Source organism: Galleria mellonella, unplaced genomic scaffold (assembly GCF_026898425.1).
Source record: "Galleria mellonella isolate WM207_F2 unplaced genomic scaffold, CSIRO_AGI_GalMel_v1 utg64, whole genome shotgun sequence".
Lineage (NCBI taxonomy): Eukaryota > Metazoa > Arthropoda > Insecta > Lepidoptera > Pyralidae > Galleria > Galleria mellonella.
In genome coordinates, this window is record NW_026442133.1 from 8,157,524 (window position 1) to 8,176,296 (window position 18,773).

Genomic DNA, 18,773 nt, shown 5'->3' on the forward strand with positions numbered 1-18,773 from the left:
ACCGATTGCCATTGAAAGAAAATAGAACAGAATAGACTATTACTTGTCAACAATTTTTTCCATTGTAGACCAATGCATTGTTGTAGGAGCAAGCTGTCAATCTCTTAGTCCATCTATCACAACAAGTTTGTCAAAATTTACCAGTGTTGATATGGTGACTGGAATTATTGATAGCGGAGAGGTCGGTAGCGTGCATGCGCGGCCGCGACATGTTGCTTGTCATCTCCTCTCCTGATATGTTGTCAGCGGACGACGCTTGCTCGGTCGACGCTACCGATACCTGTATATGAAAAATAGATCAATTCATTGCGAATTGGTTCTTACTAGAGAGTAAGTGACCAAATGCTGACAATTTTTATAAGTACAAATTCGTGGCAAATGTACACGCACTTTTCATATAAACGCATTGCCTTTACATAATTATGAAATCTAGTCTAGTAGTAATATAGTAAATTTACTTTAATATAGTAAATTTAGTAGTAATTCGCTAAAAAATCTCAAGAAACTGAACCAATGAATGTTCAGGATTCAGTTTAACAGTGTCAAATAATTTTACAATTGTTTGGAATAGACAAAATGTTTAAAAAGAATTAGCAAAAAGATCTATTAAGTCGGTACTATTTTATATTTACAGCACATACTTCGGAATGTAAACTAGAAAAGTAACCAAATGAAACTCAATGATGACTTCAAACTTCAAATAAATTCATGTACAAAATCATTATTGTTAGTTGTCATATAAACAAAGCATTTTTTATTATCGCACGACATATGAGCTCACAGTTTTGAGCGGATACAGGTACAATATGGTCCATGAATACGATCAACCAAAAAGAATGATTTACTCTCGGCAGTTGACCGTAATAAGTCCTCTCACTAAGTGCTTTTCACGCTACGTTTTAAAGACATCACGGGTCCATTCCACTTTTTTACGGTATGGTTCACATAAGTACGTAATTATAGAGGTTCTGGAGTTTAGCTCACCTCAGTGTCTCCTACGATATAGACAGCTTGTCTCTGCAGAGCATCGAGAGCATGTAGGAGGTACTGAACAGAGCCATCCCTGAGATGCGAGCAGTACTCCACAAACGACCTTACTTGCCTTATAACAATCACAAGATACCTGCTGATCAACCGCGGTGGCGTCGGGTAGGCTCGGCGTGGAGTGGCTCTTGCGGCCGTGCCGGCCCCCCTCGCCGCCCGCGTTGCCGCCGCACACTACCTTCAGGTCAAACTTGCCCTCCGCACCCATGCGGTAGGAATTCCTCCCTCCATGATCCCACCTATTATAATGAACACCCGGTTTATAAACAAACCCATGAATATTTAATATACCTATCTAGAAATTTAATAATTAAGACTTCAATGAATTTCTGGGGGGTAACAAACTCCAATGTATTAAAATTATAGTAGTATTCGCTATATATGTATAACCCGCCGACGTAAATGTGCTAGTATATTAACATGACATCCTTAGTGTGAAACCTATCAAATTCAACAGTTTATATAAAACAAACGTATTATGATTAAGGTCTATTTAAACCCCCAAAGCAGCTTATTAAAATTAGATTAAATCATTTGCCTTCTAAGCATATTTTAAAACATACGTAAGTTTTAAAATATGCCTAGAATATAAGTGATATTTAAAAAATTGTAGTGTACAAAATTACTGTACACATCTCATAATTTTTTTTATAATAGTTCGACATGTGATTATAAAATTCATAGACAGCATGGGCACAATATGGTCAACAATAAATTTTTTCCATCAATAATCGGCAACAATATTAAATGTTTTTACACAATAATTTAAAGAATTTTAGGTATAATCAGAGAAAGATGCATATATCTGTGGTACAGTTACCAGTGATGTGTAGTTTTCTTCACTCGGCGAATATTACTACTACTTGTGTAAGAGTGACACGTTTTAGTGTCAAGTTTGTAGGCCGCTCACGTTGTACAAAAAGGTCAGATACTCTAGACAAGTGGCAAGCGAATTCGTCGATGGAATCGACATCACTAGCGAGTCCGTGAAACAGAATGAGATAGCAACGCCGGATGACTCATTTCAACTCACTTCTGTAATTTTGTACACTACAACTTCTGTGACGACGACATTGCGTGGTGTCCGAAGCAAGAAGCGGCATAAACGGAGCTCACCTAACATCGACCCAGCCGTTGTGCAGGTCCGAGGTGACGGTGCCCATGGCGGGCTGCGGCCCGTCCTGGTCGCGCCACTTCCAGTCGGGCCCGCGCACCACGCGCGCGCCCGCGCACAGCCCGCGCGCGCCGCGCGACCAGCGCCGCGCCCGCGCGCCGCCGCCGCCGCCGCCGCCACCGCCGCCGCCTACACTCACACCCGCGCCCGCGCCCGTGCCTGTGCCTGTGCCACCGCTGGTGCCGCACTGACGAGGTACGCTGTCGCATACGCTCATCACCTACCACGCCGAAGGAAGGGTTGCCAATCATTGGGAATAAAAGCCCGTTACGAGCTTATAAACAAACATAGCTACTAACCATCGTAGTTATTCCCTACGAGGCAGCTGACCCGACTTCAATCTCACCTATCATCCCTCACTGGTGCTTGCATTATCGGCATACGCTGACAGCGTTACCAATTCATTTTTATCTCACTAGTGCCCAACTAATGTATACAGATAATCCAGGTGAGGTTACCATTCTATTACTATCCATAAAAAAAAATCTATGACGTTGTTTAGTCTATTTGTATGATATTCTGTTTATCGTATAGTATACAAAAGTTACCGCCTGATATTTTCGCCGATATTTGAAAATAAATTCATAAATATTTCCTGCTAAACGGAATGTATGAGACATTCCTCGTTTTTTTTTTTTCGAGTTATTATATTTATATTATTGAAGGCCATGATATCGTTAAATTATAACTTACATTCCCGTACAGCTCCAAGCCCGATAACGATAGATAGTGGCTTTGTCCACTAGCATTCTTGCCGTTCTGTTGTATCCGCAAGTAACGGTATGGAGCATCGGCGCGCAAACGCCAAGTTGCTGTACTGCCTGGCTCTTGTAGAGCTTGCTCGTCGTTGTGGGCTAACAGAGTACTCCAAGTTACACCGTCCATTGACATCTAATACAAAATATAAACATGTTAATGACATACTACCAAATATTTCAAAATACTTTGTGGAACATCAATGGATGTTATCTTAAACTTACTTGGAAGAGCCAATTCCTAAGCGCGGAACGTCCATAACCACGTGCGTGGCGGAGAGTATATGCTGTTGGTATAATATGTAATCCAAGGTCCAGCGCTATGAATGCACGTCGATCATCGTTTGTGTGAACGTTCAAGGGCTCTGGTGATCTGGACAGTGCATCTTCAGCACGTCCGTACGGTAATTGGCGCCCGTCGGATGACCACACACAAACTAAGTTATGCGCACCAGGATTCACCCATTCACATGTACCACCGTTACTGCCGATAAAGTATAGAACCCCATTTTCGTCAAAGTCATGCTGTAACAAAAAAATAATTTGTAATTAGATACTCGGAATGAGCCAAGACTAATTGATAATTAAATAAACTAAATGGCACTTAGCATTACAAAAAAATTAGATTTATCATATCAATGGTAATTGGATTTACCATTCACACAGTGTTTGTGTATGAGAAACAATTACGAGAATTTAAGATGAAGGGGTGTTAATAAGACTAATTGAGAACAAATGATTTTTAGAAATTTTGTTAGTCTGTCTGTATATTTATTCCAGTATCACATAAAAATTTATATTTTTATAGTTTTCCTACTTCTGAAACTACACATATATGTAACGAGCTAAAAGCTAGTTTGACCATAAAATACAACTTACATCATAAGTAAAAGTGATCGGTGCTTCTGCTTTAATCTTCTGTACGAAATTAAATGTGGAACGATCCATATCATACCACTGACGCGCCACAGATTTGGCGAGAAACCTCTCTAACTGTCGAACGGTCGTTAAGGCCTCTACTTTAAGATTGCGCGCAGCATTGTTTCCATTATTCGTACTCGTTTCATCAGTAGAATCATCACTGGCTCGTTCAACACGCAATCTGAGCATAAAAAGTTGATTCAAAAGATAAAATTATTATGTGACATTTAATGTGTATCTGTAACTAGAAAGTTTGTATGAATAGATTGATAAATGTGTTAGAAGCGAAAGAGAAAATATATATTTAGATCGGAATATTTTGTTTTTTTTATATAACTTAGAATGGCAAACAAACTGACGGCCCACCTGATGGAAAGTGGTAACCGTCGCTTATAAACATGTGCAGTACCATAGGTATAACAGAGTATACTGTTTCGCCCATGCGTTGTCATTCCTGAAAGCTTATGTGTTATTCTCTGTACCCTGTAAATTTACCGCCATATCCCACCCTTGAAACCGAAACATATCTATGTAAACACAACTGCTTTACGGTTGAAACACGAATGGGACAGAGGTACACAAGTAAACGACTTTTGTACGAAGTTTCCTTCTGGTAATTTGCCGTTCCATTATCTTTAATCATTACATTGAGGCTTGATACACTAAGGTTTCACTTTAGTATCTTAGTATATAAAGTAGGCATGGGTAATAACAGTACCACTTCTATATATCAATATATTGGGTTCTTCAGAAACCAATTTATATATATCGGATTTCAAAATAATGTAGGAAAAAAGGTCATCAATCACTTCGATCGGGCTCTTCATTTCGATATCATATATTGAATAACCGATATTTTATATGTCCATTATTCGGGCCAATATATAGATACCGTAACTATAATATATGAATATTACTACATATCACCTCCAAATAATAAGATACAATAGTAAGTGGTGTGGTGGTGTGGTGGTGTGGTGGTGTGGTGGTGTGTCAGTGTGTCGGCGTGTCGGTGTGGCGGTGTGTGCGCGGCAGGTACCTGATCCTCTTGGTGAGGTGGTGCAGCGCGGCGGCGCCGGCGGGCGGCGGCGGCGCGTCGCCGGCGGGCGCGTGCACGGGCAGGCGCTCGACGCTCTCGAGCACGGCCACGAGCCGCGCCGCCAGCGCCGCGCCCGCGCGCATGCCGTCGCGGCACACCCACGCGCGCACCACGCGCTCGCGCTCCGCCGCCTGGCCTGCCGCGTCTGCCACCCAATACCATCATAGTGATGAAACCCGGTTTCGCACGGATAAATTAAATTTATTTCGAAAATAATATATACTTTTGTTACTAGCTGTCAAAGTAGCTTTATGTAGGTGAATTTTTTTTAAATTGATCGCGTTGTTTTTTAGTTTATCCATTACAAAGAAACATACAAATCTCTCCTCTTTATAATATTAGTATAGATTATAAGTATGATGCATAGATAAGAAATATGTCAGTAGCCTGGGTTATAGATGAAATTATTAGTGGTACATTGTGTACCCACCATTAGCTTGAGGTGATAAAACTTGCAACAATGACGGCGCCAATCCAGAAGACTGCAGTTCGTAAGCAGACAAGAGTTCATCACCGCAAAGAAGCTCCGCTAGTTGATCCAAAGCTTCATTTAACTCCTTTTGCCAACCTTCTGTTACATAGAAATAAATATTAACATGACACTTTTAGATTTTAAATAAATTACATATTACGACATTATATTTCATCACTATTCAGATAAATGCTCTTTTTTATACAGCGAAACCTTAATTTTACTAAATACACAACAAGTGAGAAAGTACTAGTTCAAATTATTAAATTAACAATTAAAAAATGGTATAAATATAATCAGGTGCGAGTTGAACTTATACCGCCGAATTACGTACATAAATCCTTAACTAATATTATAAATGCAACTGTTTGTTTGTTACGCTTTCATCTAAACCGCTGAATAGATTATGATGAATTTTGGTATAGAGATAGATGGGACCCTGCAAATCCCGGTGACGTGGACGAATTCGCGAGTAAAAGCTTGTATGAAAATAAATGATATCTTAGTTTGGGTTATATTTGTGGTTAAAAATTAGACAATATTACCAAGCTTGGAATTTATAATTTTTGAAAAACGATGCTGGTTCGAAACTTTGTTGTATTTTTCCTATAATATTCACATATACCTTTATAATTATAAACCGTAATTATTTCTGTTTTTTGCTTCTCAAACTGCGGAAACAAGAAAAGGAATTTTTATTTCTTAATATTTTCAATCATAAACAAAAACCATTATGTAGCAAAAAAATAAATAGATATCAATTTTAAAACGTACAAATAAAACCCTTTTATAATAATGCCCCACTTGAACTAGTAAGGACATTACTATAAAAGAACTTCAGTAGCAAAAAAATTCTCGATTATTTCCACTGCAATATTGTGGATCGAGAATATGTAAAACATTCCAAATTTGAAATAGATAACGTTAGTCGTTATTATAACAAACGGCAGAATAAAATCGACACCATAAGGGTTCCTTGGTACTTTTTTAGTACGGAATTTTAAAAATGGCAAAATTTGAGATGCAAATCGAAGCATACTACAACTACTACGCAGAGTACGGAGTATAGAAGAATAAGCACTAGAGAGCGTTGTGTGTCAGTGTGCGTGTGCGTGTGTGCGTGCGTGCGTGTGCGTGCGTGTGCGTGCGTATGTGGGGTTGTGCGTGCGTGTGCGTGCGTGCGTGTAGAGTGAAGTGCGGACGGACCGGTGGGCATGGCGGCGAGGCGCTGCATGCGCGCGAGCAGCACGCGCAGGCGCGCGACTGGCGGCCGCGGCTGGCGCGTGGCGGCGCGCGACAGGTGGCGCGCGTACAGCGTGCGCGCCCTCTCCGACACCTGCGCGCGCACACACATATACACTCAACATTTTTCAATATTATTGACTGATTACTTTAAAAGTGTTGTGTTGACGTTAATCGTAGAATACATTGCATCTAAATCTACCATTAAAATCTTTGCACCTCCTTAATATTTATCTTCGACATTTTTCAAATATGTTTTTGTCATCATAATTAAAATTTTCTTTGACAGTTAAATAAATATATTATCAGATGATTAATGTTTTAGTTCGTGGACAGAGTGCTTTTTAAATAATCAATCAGAAACATTGAAAATTCTTCAATTGTCTTTGAAATTTATAGTCTCTTGTTGTAAAACTATGATGTAGGTATGTTGTATTTATATTTTATAAATGACTGTTTGTTGCTATAAATAAATAAACAAATTAAGAGATATTGCGTCATTGTCACAATTCGTTATTATATAATCGTTATTAGAAAAATATAAAGGTCCAGCCAGAGGAGTATTATATTAATGGATCAATACCTTAGAAATATTTTATACATTATTAATCCTTTGAATTCGGGAGGGGCGTTCCATGCAATCGTAAACAATCTATACATTTTTCAATATTTCTGGTTGATTATTTAAAAAGTGCTCTGATAGTAAACGAAAAAGTTAACAGTAAATTGCAGATAAATCTATAATTAAAATTTTTATATCTACTTCATATTTCACTTCTGAAGTTTACACACATACTTTTTCACCATCATAAATCAAATTCTTAGTGGTAATTTTAAAGAAAGAAGGTATAATGAATGCAAATCAACATTTCATTTTGTATGAATAAAATACTGTAATCTCTCCTATAACACTGAAGATTCGTGCCGCGTTATTGGAAAAGCGTTGTGGAAGTATTCCTGTATAACGCGCTTGTACGACCCTGTATAACGCGTTATATATATTCTTTATTGCACTAAAACATACAGTAACAACAATAAGTTAATAACAATATTAGCAAAGGCGAACTTATCTCTAAAAGAGATTTCTTCCAGTCAACCTAGAGCAGTGGCATAAGAAGTGTGTGAGTGGGCAGTAGTAATGCAAGACAGAAATTATGTACAAATGATTAACGTTTAACTATATATTGAAATATGTATGTTTTATTAAATACAAACTAAGAACCACCGACATCTTTTTTTTAATAGAATGTTCTATCCCCGCGTTATATGAGACTTGACTTAGAATGGCAAACAAGCTGACGGCCCACTTGATGAAAAGTGGTAACCGTCACCTATAGACATGAGCAGTACAATGGACATAACAGAGTATACTGTTTCGCCCATGATTCCCCCCATGGGTTGCCATTCCTAAGGACTCAGGTGTTATTCCTCTGTACCCTGTAAATTCACGCCATATCCCACCCTTCAAACCGAAATACAGCCATGCAAACTTTACGGTTGAAACACGAATGGGACACACCCAAGCAAACGACTTTTGTACAAAGTCTCCCCCTGGAGGTTATAATCGACAAATAAAAAATATATCATAATACCTGTGCTTTCAGTGCTTCGGTTTTTGCCGAGAAGCGGGACCGGCTATGATTCATATTGGAGGGATCGCTCGTGACAAGTCTACGATTCGCCCAACCGCTGGCTAACTCTGGACCTAATAAAATTATAAAAAACAGGGAAATAAATAAAAATATCATTCGTAAATTTGTTGCTTATTTTTATAGTAAAGTATGTACCTAAAAATGTTTCAGCTGTGAACGAATGCTTTGTTCCTCGATTGGATTCAAATATAAAGCCTGGCAAATCCTCTCTTAATATAGTAGTTTGTTGCTGTCCATCTGTATTATGTATTTGAAGTTCCTTTTCTCTGTAAACAATAATTACATTCATTTTTATTTTTCTAATTTTAATATATTTTAATTCATAACTGTCTTATATAATATTTATGTTTCCTTTACTTACTTTTTGCATGATAATGCCCAGTTACCTAAAATAAGTTTTGTTGATCCTGGTTTTGAAAGTATCGGTTGTGGGACAGAATTTTTTACGGAAGCCCTTGCCCTTTGGAGTTTATCTATAAATTCGCCACGGTTTTCTGCAATTAACAAATTGAAATGTCCAATTTATATAAATATTAAAACTCTAATATTATTAATGCAATTTAAGCCTACAAAGTCCTTAAAATATAAATAAAATTAATATTAAGCTAAATACGTCTCCACTCAAAATGCTAGCGCCATAATATGTAGTTTTGCCGCGGATTATCAAAACATTTTATTGACAATATTATAGATCTACGCGGGAATTTCATTAATCTGTTGAGCAACGAGCCGCATGCCGACAGAGTCTTTCATTCTCCGCGCGAGATCTTCCGTGAACATCTGATCCACAACGTTTACTACATCATTTCTAATTAAATGCGAAAAAGGAGATGGCCCGCATCAACAATCCATGTACAGTATATATATACACTATGCTCGACATTGATTAACAAAGGTGGTATGTGGTAATAAAATTACAGGGTATAAAGGCATAACATCATAATTCCCAAGAACGACAATGCATGAGGGCTACCATGGGATTAATAGTGTATTCTGTTTATGCCTAAAGACGACAGTTACCACTTTCTATCAGGTGGGCCATCAGCTCGTCTACCACTCTAAATATCATAAAAAAATTGCTACAGATGCAGATCGGCACTCCCATTAAAGTTGCATTAACCTAATATCATATGTCGTCACCAAGCTTAACATATAAAAATCCCGTGCCAAGATGTTCGTTTACGCCAATCTTCAAAATCGCCAAATCGATTTTAATATTTTTTTTATAATTTGCCACACCACCTTGATATATAGAATACTTTTATCCTAGTAAGAAAAATGGAGCTAGGAGGAGAAAAAATCACGCTTACCAGGTGAGCTAATAGGAATATACAAGTTACCTGTATTATCGGTCTGGTGCTCCGGACTGCCGCTGGAGTACATGGTGGCGAGCTTCCCGTCGAGCAGGAAGCGGAACCAGCCGTTGCTGCCGGTGCTGAGCTCGAGCGCGGCCGCGTCGCTCCACACGTAGAGCGCGTCTCGGCCGCGGCACAGCGACCACTCGCCCCACGAGTACGCCACGCCCGCCGACAGGCACGATGCATCCTCGCCGCTTCCTGACCACCAATGGCAATATTCATGCCTCACTCTTCATGATCACTTCAATAAATATGTTTTTAATTAAAAAGTTCACGGCTCGTTTAAATATTTAGTTGTTATCGATTTTTACTGTAGAAGCAGTACGGCCCTAAGAAGGGAGAAAGGGTGAGCGACGCCTGGGGATGCTATGATTAAAAAGGATCACTAAGGTCGAAGAAAGAAAGATCAATCCAAAAAAAAACAACAAAGTTTTTTTATTATTCATCTGTTTTTGTTTATGCAACTTAGAATGGCAAACAAACTGACGGCCCACCTGATGGTAAATAAACTGGTATAGTACATTACTGCAGCGGCCAGCAACTGAGGCATTGTTGGACGAACGTGCAAATGTGGGCCGAAGCGTAGCCGAGGCACACATACGTGAGTCCATCAATGCCTAGTTGTAGCCAAGGCTTGTATAGTACTTTTCTCAAACAATGCGCGGAAATAAAAAACACTATTTTACTTTTTAAGTTCAATGACGAACAACAAACAATAATAATTTTTCACGCGTCATAAAGCTTGTTTTTTTTTCAATAAACAGCTTTCTATTTGCAAGCCAGTTCGAAATTTAAATAAAACCTTTGATTAGTTACCTCCTTGGTAGCCAAGTTTCGAAGTAAACGGTCACTCTATTTTTAAATTACAAGACAGATATGAGTTTACATGGTAATTTATCTGGCCACAAAACACGACAACTATGGATTTTCATACAACTTTTGCCGGCCGCTGCCCGCATGTATCTGGCCAGTACGGCAATTTTGATTTATCTCTAAGAAGATTGTCAAAATAATGCTCACATTTGCAAGCATGTTTGAGAAAAAGTACATTATTAGTTCCACTGTAATGTGTACCAATAACAATTACATAAAACAATATCAATAATATTAAAATGTAATACAACCATAATTAAAGTCATCATTTAGTTTGTACCTGCAACTACAGTTGTTTCACCGTCAGACGAGAGCAGTGTCGCAGGCGCTGCAGCTAATGCCTCCACTTTGCTAAACACGCCAAGGCGCGCGAACTGTTCCAAATATATATCTGCAGCTTTCACCATAAGTTCCTCTGCGATACCCAAAACTATCAGATGTCCATCATCGTCATCCTAATGAAAAAAAACTAAGTTTTTATACTATTTTTCTAACATTTGCCGGCAATTTTTACGTAGGTAGAACTGGATATTATTCATGAGGATAACACAATATTACAGCCCCGGCGTAAAACGTGCTCAATTATAAAAATGGTTTTGCAACACAATATATACTCATAATTAAGCTTTTAAATCGTTAGTTATATCTACTCAAAATTTTAAAATGTTGCTTAACAGTTCTAACAACATTTTTGCAGTAATCATAAGAGATACAAATTTATTAATATATTTATTTAGATACCATATTTTATTAAGTCACATGAAAAATAACAAAAATAAAAACAGGATAGGTAGCACAAAAAGTAACAACCAATAAAGAATAATTAAAACACATAAAAAACACAAGACAAGATTGTTTGATGCAAGTAATTTTCGATGGTGTGATGTTTTTACAAAAATGTGGATGCATTTAATAGCAAATGACAATGTATATATGTGTATAAGAAATTATAGTCATATCGCTAAATATTAGTATCAACAGTATTATTCAATGTGACTACATACAGTTCATCATCATCTCATAGCTATTGAAAGCCGGGCATCGAGTGTGTCATCACCTTATGGATAACAAAGTAATTAAACGTATTTTAAAAAAAAAAAGTAAAAACATCTGCATTGTATATTTTAATATAATAATACAAATTCAATACGTTTCGTTCGATATCCGTATGATGCTGACACGAGGTATATTGCGGCTCTAAACTTTCAAAATAATTGACACTTCTTTTACATACAACCACAGTGCAAATATAATGAGTTTTAAATAGAAAGTTTCGAGCCACAATATGAATTATTGACGCGATGAATGAGCGAACGGAGAGCACTCGTAAAGTCGGGTATCATCACACCATCGGAACATTACCGCAGGCGGGCGGATATAGCGGCTGCGCAGGTACCGCGGCGGGCCGCGTCGCGACACGCCCACCTCGCCCTGATTGCATTAGTTACGGCTATATTACACTATCAAATGTACGGGATTTGTTTCTCATATTATAATAGCTCGACAGGTGATCATTCAATCCCTAATGAGCGCACCAACGGTACGAACCACAAATATAAAGATGTATGTTGATGAGACAATTATATCCTTCAATGCACACGTTATGCCAAATTATTACATACCCAAGTTCATTTTTAATTTACTACAAAAATTAATTTTTATTTAAACAATCAATCAATTTATTAAATTGGTGACACATTTTCAATATTAGTACATTTTTAATATACTTTATCAATAAAGACAGGAAACTAATTATCGTGGTTAGTCAGTATTTGTAATTCTATTATATACTTAATAGAGTAATATGACGCTTTCAGTCTTCACTTGTATAGTGCTATACTTAATCATACATAGATGATATAACATCTCAATGAAAATACGAGGTAAATATGAATTCATAAATTTAGGAGATATTTTGAAACTTTTCGTTTTTACTCGTTTACTATATATATACTATTCTTATTTAATAATTTATTCTACAATTTCTTTCCGTTCTTAATTTAAAGTAACAGAAATGAAATAGAAAATTTTGATATAGGACAATGATATATTGTGTAATAATTATAGGCTGTAAACAAATGCAGTGTAATAAGGTAAACCATATACAGGTCTTCATATTGTTTATGATTTTGATATCATTTCAGTTAAAGGTCAAGAGTACTATAATGATCAATTACTTTGATTTTTACTTTTATCACTTTAATTACTTTTTGTCACGATAGCTTCATAGACATTACTATTATTTAAAGATCAAGGGTTATGACTGCAGTCCTAGACTCTTCCAACTGCATCCTTTTTATAGTATTAAAAAAGAATATGTTTTTGTGTTACAGGCTAGAAAAGAAAAAAGCTGCAATTAAATATATAATATATATATGGTATAGCGTGCGAGTGGTGTAAGTGTAGCCTGTAGGTACTGTACAATGCGCTCGGTACCGACCACGTTGTCGAGCACGGCGGCGATGAGCTGCGTGAGCAGCGCGGCGGTGTGGTGGTGGTGGTGATGCTGGTGGTGGTGGTGGTGGTGATGGTGGTGGTGGTGGTGGTGCGGGTGGTGCGGGTGCGGCGCCAGCGACAGGCGGCGCAGCAGGCGCGCGGGCGCGTAGTGCACCATCTTGCGCACCAGCGACAGGCACGCGCGCCGCACGCCCGCGCCGCCCGCGCCCAGGTACCGCGCGCAGAACACCGCCACCAGCCGCCTGCCGGCACGCATTCACATTCACATACACTGCTCCCACTGCCACGTTTATTTACTAAGCATGCGCCACATGGCTATCCGCCGGCCACAGGGCCCCAGGTCACATTCAACGTGACCACTACTCATATTATTGAAAGAGAACATGTATCTGTATCCTATTAATATTACAGATAAAAAAAAATTTAAAAGATGTTTGGATGTTTAGAACTCGACGCTTAAACAGCTGAACAGATTTAAATTAAGTTTGGTACACGAATAGGTTATATTTTAACACGTACGATTCTTTATATACTAATTCTCACAGAAAAGACTGCGGGAATCAGTATATAAATAACGAGACGTGTTGAAGAAAGACCAAATTAAAAGTCCCCATAAACGGTGAACGTGTATGATTAAATTGATGAATATGGGGGAAGTGAAAGAAGTATGTTTAAATCAGAGCATTTAACATTCCATTGTATCTACCTACCTCGATCGGACAGGACAATAATAATAATTTAAAAACAACACTAACTCGAGATAAATTGTAGCCATTTCCTTGTCTCCCGTTTCTGGAAAATCTTCATCATTGGAGGATGTCGGTGAATCATGATTCCCCACTACAAGCCATTCTCCAGGGCACTGCAATATAGCAGCTACTTCTCTGTGTCCTGTATCAAAAAATAAACATGCAGGTATCTATTACGTTATTTTACTTTTTTTTAAAGCTGCCAATAACTTTTAAATACCAACCTTGATCGTGACGTTCTCTTGCTTTATCTAAAGGAGTTTTTCCGTCTTCGTCACGAAGATCGGCATTAGCGCCGTAGCGAAGAAGCACCTTTGCAATAGCCGGCCGACCGAAACACGCCGCATAATGTAATGACGAGCTGCGTTGGCCACGATTTACGTCCGCACCTACATAATATAATACAAAACAATCTAATAACTGAAAATTATTCTAATACGAGTAAATATTTATTCCATATTTAACATTCTTATTTTAAAAAGTCCTACATTCTCATATCAACACAAAAGTGACAAAATCGTATCAACAATGAGTGGAATTTAATTTTTATAAAATTTATTTTTTTGTCATATAATATAATATAGAAAAAAATAGTGCCGCCTCAATACAGATTGGAGTTTTATATATATCCATAACACTTACGAGCAACCCAAAATAACTAACTACTGCCCATTACTAAAATCTCTTCCATATTTGACCATATAATACAGTTTGAAATCCATTTGCGCCCATCAAGTACTACCAATAACATTATTAATCCTAACAATGACACTAGCTATGAGCTATTTTATATAACAACTGAAAATATAACTCGCCTTTTTCACAAAGAAATTCGACCATCTCACGAGTGCCGAAAGCGGCTGCCCAATTTAGTAGAGTTTGGCCGACGTCATCTGTAAAATTGACATCTACGGCCCCATTGGACACCGCTGTAAGGAGAGCATCAGTGTCTTTGCCTCGAATACAGTCAATCAGTTGACGGTGAGATTTATCCCCACGCAAACCTCCACCCCCCGCCGCCGCGCCGGCCGCAGTACTACTCGAGCCCTCGCCACTGGCACCGCTGCTAGTACTTGAACCAGAAGCGGAAGCACCACCACGAGAGGATCCACTATAAATTACATTTAAAATAATATGTAATTTGAGTTTATATTTAAGATGAGAACTCATTCTCTCATAAAATTAATAGTCTATATTAGAAACAAATTATATCGATTTGAATAATCGTAAATTTAGCATGTCAATATATCAGTACAATTTACAAGAACAGCCTATTAAAAATCTCACAGCTTGCTTGCTGTATGGGTTTCTTTCCATAAGTGCAAGATTTTTTTAAAGATTTCTTCCTTTACTCATACAGCAAGCTTCCTAATAATTCAATTTCATATATTATGAATAATATACGTACGTCTGTATAGCATGACGGCCCTCGCATAACAGAACGAGTAACAAGTCCACGAGACGCATACACTCGAGGCACCAGCGCTCATCTGCTTGCACGGCTGCTTCAATCGCGGAACACAATTCTAGACGCACCAAATCCTAAAAATAACAATACAAAAAAACTAGATCCAATATCTATTTTTATTAATGATTATGTAAAAAAAATATATTAGTAAAAATAGTATTAAATAAATAATTGGATTAACATGTCCAAAAATGTATACTAGTATAAAAAAGTCATTAAATTTTAGCTCTACAATAATAGGAATTAATACCTCACACTCGTGAAACTTTTGTCATTTTGAGCACAGTTTTATAGATACCACGACGATACTGTACTTAGTACTATATCAAAATTTTGTGAAACAAGTAAACGTTACTTTATATGATGTATTGTAACATATATAATGTTACGTATTGTATTATTAGGTATAGTATGAGAATATGAGCACCATTTCTTATCGAGTAGCGATGTTCTAATATTCGTAATAGTTCGCTGTTCATACATTTTTTCATTCAGGCAAATGAAGAATGATTTCTTTTTTATTGTGTATTAACCAAAAATATGCAGGCACTAGCTCTTCCACTAACACGTCCCACTTAATAAGCATCCTCATGTAGAAACTAACATGCGTAATCTGCGCAGATCCACGGCAAAGTGTAGAAAGTAGACTGACTGTTGTAGAGACTGAAGGAGCGAGGCACTTGTCATCACCACTTTCGGTGCTGCCTAGTCTCCGTACCAGTTCTTCAATTAGACCTGTAACACAAACGCATCATCAAAATAGATGAATAATTAAAATTATAGAAAGGAATTATAATTGTTATGAATTATATAGAATTTTTCAAACTTAAAGATGCTTAAAGTTAAAACATTCAAGTTTTAGAGAATATATCTTTTAAAACTGGTGACATTGATTTTCTATATTTCTGCGTTATACATAAATTACTTAAAATTACATTACTTAAAAAGGGCTATGTAATAAAATTAAACATTAATTATGCAATATTATTACATCAATAGTAATTTATAACTTTGGAACGTAAAAATAAAAATATAAAATGTTTAAAAAATATTAAATTAATATTTGGTGTAGTGCCCATAACATCTATGATCTTAGAACCGAGTGCTAGAACATGAATTTCGTACACATTACATGGTGTCATTATAAAACACTATAATGAGTGTAGTGTTCAAATTTTTATAGTTCAAAGATTTAAACAAAATTAAATGTTACTGAATGACTGAATGACTGGCCCATTCTACATTGGTAGAATGGGCCAGTCCTTTCTTTCGACAGAGGCGGCTAAGAGAACACATTGAGCCGACAGTCGGCGAGAGATACAATGTTGTATGCTATCGCCAAGAGATTATTTTAGTACTAATGAGATAAGAAATTCTTTGTCGTGCTATTTTGGACGTTTTTTAGTTGTATGTGTAATGTATGTGTGATTCTATTCCATATTTTCGTATGATATATAGTAAAACCACGTACGTACCTTCGAGAGGTGATCAGTTACAAAAAACCTATCGCAGTGTACAGATTGTTCGTAAAAAGAAAATTGAATTTAGTTTTGGAAATAGTTATTGCCCATAACATTGAATATGTCCGACGCTGGCCACACGGAAAATTCTAGTGCCGGTCCCCAGGGACCGACGCTGGCCACACGGAAAGTTCGCTGCCGGTCCCTAGGGACCGGCGCCGGCCACACGGAAAGTTCGCTGCCGGTCCCCAGGGACCGGCGCCGGGTCCAACGTGTTAAGGACCGACGAATGGACAGCAGCATCCTTAAAACATCACCAAAACCTAGCTGCGGTTGCCAACCCGCCTGCCAAACGTGGCAACTACTGGTAAAACTTCCCTTATAGGAAAGGCCTGTGCTCAGCAGTAGACAGTTAACGGCTGATGTGATAATGATGATGACTGACGCAGTTATACCTACATAAATTATACTATAGAAAATATCCTATGTTTTAATGTAGTCCATTTTTATTGATTAATTATATAAACAAACCATAATAAGCCGTTAACAGGGAACATACGCCTCCCCATTTGTGGGGGTGGGGGGGTTTGCCACTTAAATAAACAAATATTTAAACATATTAACAAACTTTCACATTCATTATATCAGTAAGAATAATACGAAAGCAAAATTATAATAGGGTTTAATAGTACGGGATCATCACAATAAATAATAACATAACAAAACATTTACGTTTAGGTACTTCTCTATAATTATTATAATTTACATATTATTATTTTAAAACAACAATGAAACAAAGCACCCATTATGTAAGATTGACACACAGAACTATGAATAGCTAGTAAATAAATTTCAATGTGCATATATTATTCTTAATTTATAAATCCGAAATTTTGTAAGGTCGTTGGATAGATAGACGCAAAGCCACAGAATATTCGCTCGTATTTAGTTAGGTTAGTTGCTGTAAACAAAACAACTATATTTGAGCGGATACATCTGTGTTTCTTAAATTTTATTTGCATGAATATTCGAATAGAATACATCCTTTTTTGCATACTTGTTACATACTAGCGACCCGTCCCGGCTTCGCACGGGTGGACATTTTTACAAAATTTTACACTTTTTAACATAATATCTTTCTAATGGAATATACCTACGATTTGAAAAATTCAAAATGTAATCTGCAGGTATTGAAATAATTTTGAATACAAAATTAGTTGGATAAGAATTAATAAATAGGTATGAATAACATGTACAACGCGACAGCGTTATTTTTTCTTGTTCTATGACTTATTAAATTCGTAATATCTGTTGAATGGAATATCCGATTTGAACAATTCAAAAAGTAATCTATATAAATTGAACCTGTTTTGAAAACAATATTATTTATTTAAATCCTTATGATTTAAACAGAAGTATGAATAACATGGTGTAATTTTGGTCGGTATATCTAACAACTTTTAAAATGTAAAAAGTGTTTATTGTGACATAACGATAATAGTTGGACATATAGTGTCGGGAAGTTTTTTGTAGTTATTGATATTTTCTTCAATATTGTAGAACATACTTTTATTCTATCACCAACAGTTTCCGCAGCGCATGCGACAAAAGATATTTTATAGCATTTTTTACAACTTGAGTTACGTTACAAAAGTTTTGGTAAGGATCCCTAATCTTTTCTAGTAATAAATATAGCCTACGTTACTCAGGATGAATGTAGCTTTCTAATGGTGAAAGAATTTTTGAAATATTGCTCTTTTTAAGATCCCTCATATATTTTTTTCTTAAATATCTCACATATACATACATTGCTTAGTTACAAATCTTCTATATAAGTTACATTTTTATTGCATTTAAAATCTAATACTAACCATGTTCAGCAAGCGGGGCAGGGTCGGCATGGGCACGAGCGAAGCGGTCCGCGAGCGACGCAAAGCAGCGTAACGCAGCATCGGCTACGCGCGCGTCACTGTGCCGCAACAGCGCAGATAGTGAACACACCGCGTCCCCAACACGTGCATCGCCAGGCTCCATTTTACCACAAACCCT

General features: G+C 37.2%; 1 protein-coding gene across 1 annotated transcript in view; it reads right to left on the bottom strand.

The window, feature by feature from the left end:
• LOC113511463 (E3 ubiquitin-protein ligase HECTD1) overlaps window positions 1–18,773 on the bottom strand; it is a 47,886-nt gene that overhangs the window by 24,815 nt on the left and 4,298 nt on the right. The window contains exons 7-27 of the mRNA XM_052900037.1: window positions 18,596–18,771; window positions 15,869–15,999; window positions 15,205–15,338; window positions 14,612–14,907; window positions 14,021–14,185; window positions 13,803–13,938; window positions 13,031–13,289; window positions 10,871–11,045; window positions 9,700–9,915; window positions 8,721–8,853; window positions 8,495–8,625; window positions 8,300–8,412; window positions 6,672–6,801; window positions 5,424–5,564; window positions 4,934–5,138; window positions 3,853–4,075; window positions 3,199–3,498; window positions 2,912–3,109; window positions 2,161–2,438; window positions 1,124–1,283; window positions 142–280 (exon numbers count right to left, since the gene is read on the bottom strand). Coding sequence (XP_052755997.1) covers window positions 142–280; window positions 1,124–1,283; window positions 2,161–2,438; window positions 2,912–3,109; window positions 3,199–3,498; window positions 3,853–4,075; window positions 4,934–5,138; window positions 5,424–5,564; window positions 6,672–6,801; window positions 8,300–8,412; window positions 8,495–8,625; window positions 8,721–8,853; window positions 9,700–9,915; window positions 10,871–11,045; window positions 13,031–13,289; window positions 13,803–13,938; window positions 14,021–14,185; window positions 14,612–14,907; window positions 15,205–15,338; window positions 15,869–15,999; window positions 18,596–18,771 — 3,839 coding nt within the window. The remainder of the gene's footprint in view (window positions 1–141; window positions 281–1,123; window positions 1,284–2,160; window positions 2,439–2,911; window positions 3,110–3,198; window positions 3,499–3,852; window positions 4,076–4,933; window positions 5,139–5,423; window positions 5,565–6,671; window positions 6,802–8,299; window positions 8,413–8,494; window positions 8,626–8,720; window positions 8,854–9,699; window positions 9,916–10,870; window positions 11,046–13,030; window positions 13,290–13,802; window positions 13,939–14,020; window positions 14,186–14,611; window positions 14,908–15,204; window positions 15,339–15,868; window positions 16,000–18,595; window positions 18,772–18,773) is intronic.